This window comes from Petaurus breviceps, unplaced genomic scaffold (genome assembly GCF_028583685.1).
Source record: "Petaurus breviceps papuanus isolate PSGF00001 unplaced genomic scaffold, PetGlider_PUasm1.0 174, whole genome shotgun sequence".
Taxonomy (NCBI): domain Eukaryota; kingdom Metazoa; phylum Chordata; class Mammalia; order Diprotodontia; family Petauridae; genus Petaurus; species Petaurus breviceps.
In genome coordinates, this window is record NW_027185761.1 from 62,479,237 (window position 1) to 62,482,201 (window position 2,965).

The 2,965-nt window shown below is 48.0% G+C and overlaps 1 protein-coding gene across 1 annotated transcript in view; it reads right to left on the bottom strand.

Annotated features, from left to right (window-relative positions):
- LOC138158208 (integrin alpha-9-like) overlaps positions 1-2,965 on the bottom strand; it is a 159,439-nt gene that overhangs the window by 69,598 nt on the left and 86,876 nt on the right. Inside the window, exon 4 of the mRNA XM_069084305.1 lies at positions 2,668-2,754. Coding sequence (XP_068940406.1) covers positions 2,668-2,754 — 87 coding nt within the window. The remainder of the gene's footprint in view (positions 1-2,667; positions 2,755-2,965) is intronic.

Below are 2,965 nucleotides of genomic sequence, written 5' to 3' on the forward strand. Positions count from 1 at the left end.
CTTGAACTCAAAACTTAGATCTGCTTTGGCGTAAGTGTGGGAGAAGGAACAAAGGGATCCACTGGAGAAGGCGGGAAGGGGCTGCCTTAAATGACCACCAGGCCAAAGGCAACAGTTGGGCAAATGCTGCCCCTGCAATGGGCCCTCCTGGTGAAACAAGATGGTGCATCTAGGCAGGGGCCAGGGGACGTCTCCCTCGCACAGGAAGTCTCCCATTCAATGGCTTCTACCCAAGGAGGACAATGAGTCTCCCCATTGCAAATGGGCTCCAAGGTCCAGGGACACACACCAAGGGTTATAATTCCCATCTTACAGATGAAAAAAACCCAAGGGGCCAAAAGTGACTCCCCAAAGCTCACAAAGCAAGTCATGGTGGATGCAAGGATAGGAGACCCTCCTCCCTTCCAATAATAAGCGACCCGGGTCTCATGCTTGTCTGCAATGCCCACCTTCTTGCATACAGTGGGTGACCAGTAATATTGCTCAATGAATGGAGTCTGAACCCAGATCTCCTACACTATTTATATTTTATATTTCCTATGTTATTTATATTTTAATTAAAGTGATTAGAATTTTTGGTGGATAGGTTTGAATAACAGAAAATGCCCTGTAGTGTCAACACAAAAGCAGGGTTAGAGGCCACAACAGCATGGCAGAGTAGAAAGAGTGTTGGCCTTGGAGCAGTCGGACAAACTGAGTTCAAATCTTGCCTCTGTCTCTTACTATCTGTGTGACCTTGGGAAAGTCACTTCACTTCTCTAGCCTCAGTGTCCTCATCTGTGAAATGAGAGTGAGCTTAGATGGCCTCCAAGATCCTTCTGGTTCTAACGTAATGAGCCTATGACACCACTGAGTTCAAGTCTACTAGCATTTATTAAGCACCTACTATTTGCAAGGCTGACTCTATGCTAGGTCAACAGAGATACACAGGACAAAGTCACACACACAAGGAGCTTACATTCTCCTGGGGGGTGCACCCTTATCCAGAGGAGGAAGTAAAGTTAACGGGAGGAGGGAGAAACCCCTGGGCTTCATTAGTGTTTGTGGAATGATCGGGAGACATGGAGATCAGGAAGGTCTCCACACTGAAGGCAGCATCTGAGAAGATCATGGCAGAAGTCAAGGAGGGCATGTCAGGCTTGGGGCACGGACTGGGCAAAGGCCCAGCTGCCAGAAATGGAAGGTCAAGATCAGGCCAGTTTGGCTTGTTAAAATGTCACATGGGAACCGTGGGAGGTTCAAGGCTCTGCTTTAAGTGGTTTTGTGTAGCTTAAATAACTCAAGGGATACCTAGGTCCTAAAGACAGGAATCTAAGTGGTGCAGTGGAGAGGATGGCTGGACCTAAGGGAGGACCTGAGTTCAAATCCTGCCACAGTTACTGGCTGTGTGACCCTGGTTAAGTCACCTAGGCTTAATTTCCTCATCTATGAAATGGGGATGACAATAGCACTTACCTCATAAAGCACCATATTCACATACATGTAATCCTATATTTACACAGATGCTAGTGTGCATGACTAGTAGTGAGAATGAAAGCAGGAACTGACCCTCTCCTCATGTCCCACACCAGTGGAACACTCAATGCAGCTGCCCCAAGATTAAAGTCTCCTCAGTTGCTCCCTCCCTTTTGTTGTGGTGGTTGCTGGTCAGTCCTGTCTGACTCCCTGTGACCCCATTTAGGGTTTCCTTGGCAGAGATACTGCAGGGGTCTGCCATTTCTTCCTCCAGCTCATTTTACAGATGAGGAAACTGAGGCCAACAGGGTGAGCAGACTTGCCCAGGGTCACATAGCAAGTGTCCGAGGCAGGATTTGAACCCAGTAAGATGAGCCTTCCTGACTCCAGGACTGGTGCTTGTAATAGAAATGCAAATTTAAAGATCTTCCCTGCCCCTAGGCTAAAGTGCACTTGGAGCCTAGGGTGGAAGGTATGTTTTTCAGTAGATACTTCTTGATTGGCCAGTGGGTCCAGAAGGTTGTTACATTCTCTGAGCCAGGAGAAGGCTATATAAGCCCTGATGTGTAGCTTTGTTTTGGGGGCTCACTTTGAGAAGTGTTCTGTGATTTGATCTGGATTCTGGGAAGCCGTTGTCCAGAGCCCCCCGGCTTTGAAAAACCCAGATGTTGAAACCCAGATGTTGATTGGGTATGGATGTAATGGTTGGACAGTTTGAAATCTGTCTACTTGATCTGTTTCTGTCTTGATAATTCTGTCTGTATATTCTTAAGTTCAGGGTGCTGACCTTTTTCCCCTGAACGAGGTAAACAGTACATGTTTGACTGATTAAAGTAAGCTTGTTAACCCATTTGAGTTGCTTTCCTTTATCAAAGCTGATCCAAGAACCTGTATTGGCAGCAAACCCTGAGGACGCTTGGGGTGCTTGCTGCTACAGTGCTCCATCCCCTGGGCCACCTTGCTGCCTACTGACCCCCTCCGTCACAAGCTAAAGCCCACGGAGCTGCCCCTGCTCGCAGGAGAAGGTAACGTCCCACCTCAGGCAGAGAGAAGGAATTAGGATGTGGATGAAGAAACTGGTCAGGGACTGGCCCAAGGTCAGAGAGATGTGTGGCAGGGACAGCCTCTGTCTCTGATGTGCTTGTGTCTGCATCTCTACCTACAAGTGACTTTTGGCGGCTTCTGGTCAGAGAAAAACAGTCTGCTCCTTACCTTGGTCTTTGACCTCATGAAAGGAAACCCCACACTGCATTTGAGGAAGTCAGACTCCAGCAATTCACAGGAAATGCCCATCTCCTCCTGGAAGAGAAAATACAACCACATGATGTGACTGGGAGAAGAGAGGAGACATTCCGATGGACCTGAGAAAGTACCAATGCCAAAATCAAACTCTGCCCCTTGCCAAGGGAGGGCCAAAGGGCCGCAAATGGGAAAAAGGATCAATTAGCAAGTGCACTGAAGTGCCTACTGTGTGAAGGATCCCTTAGCAATCACCTATTGTGTGAAGGAT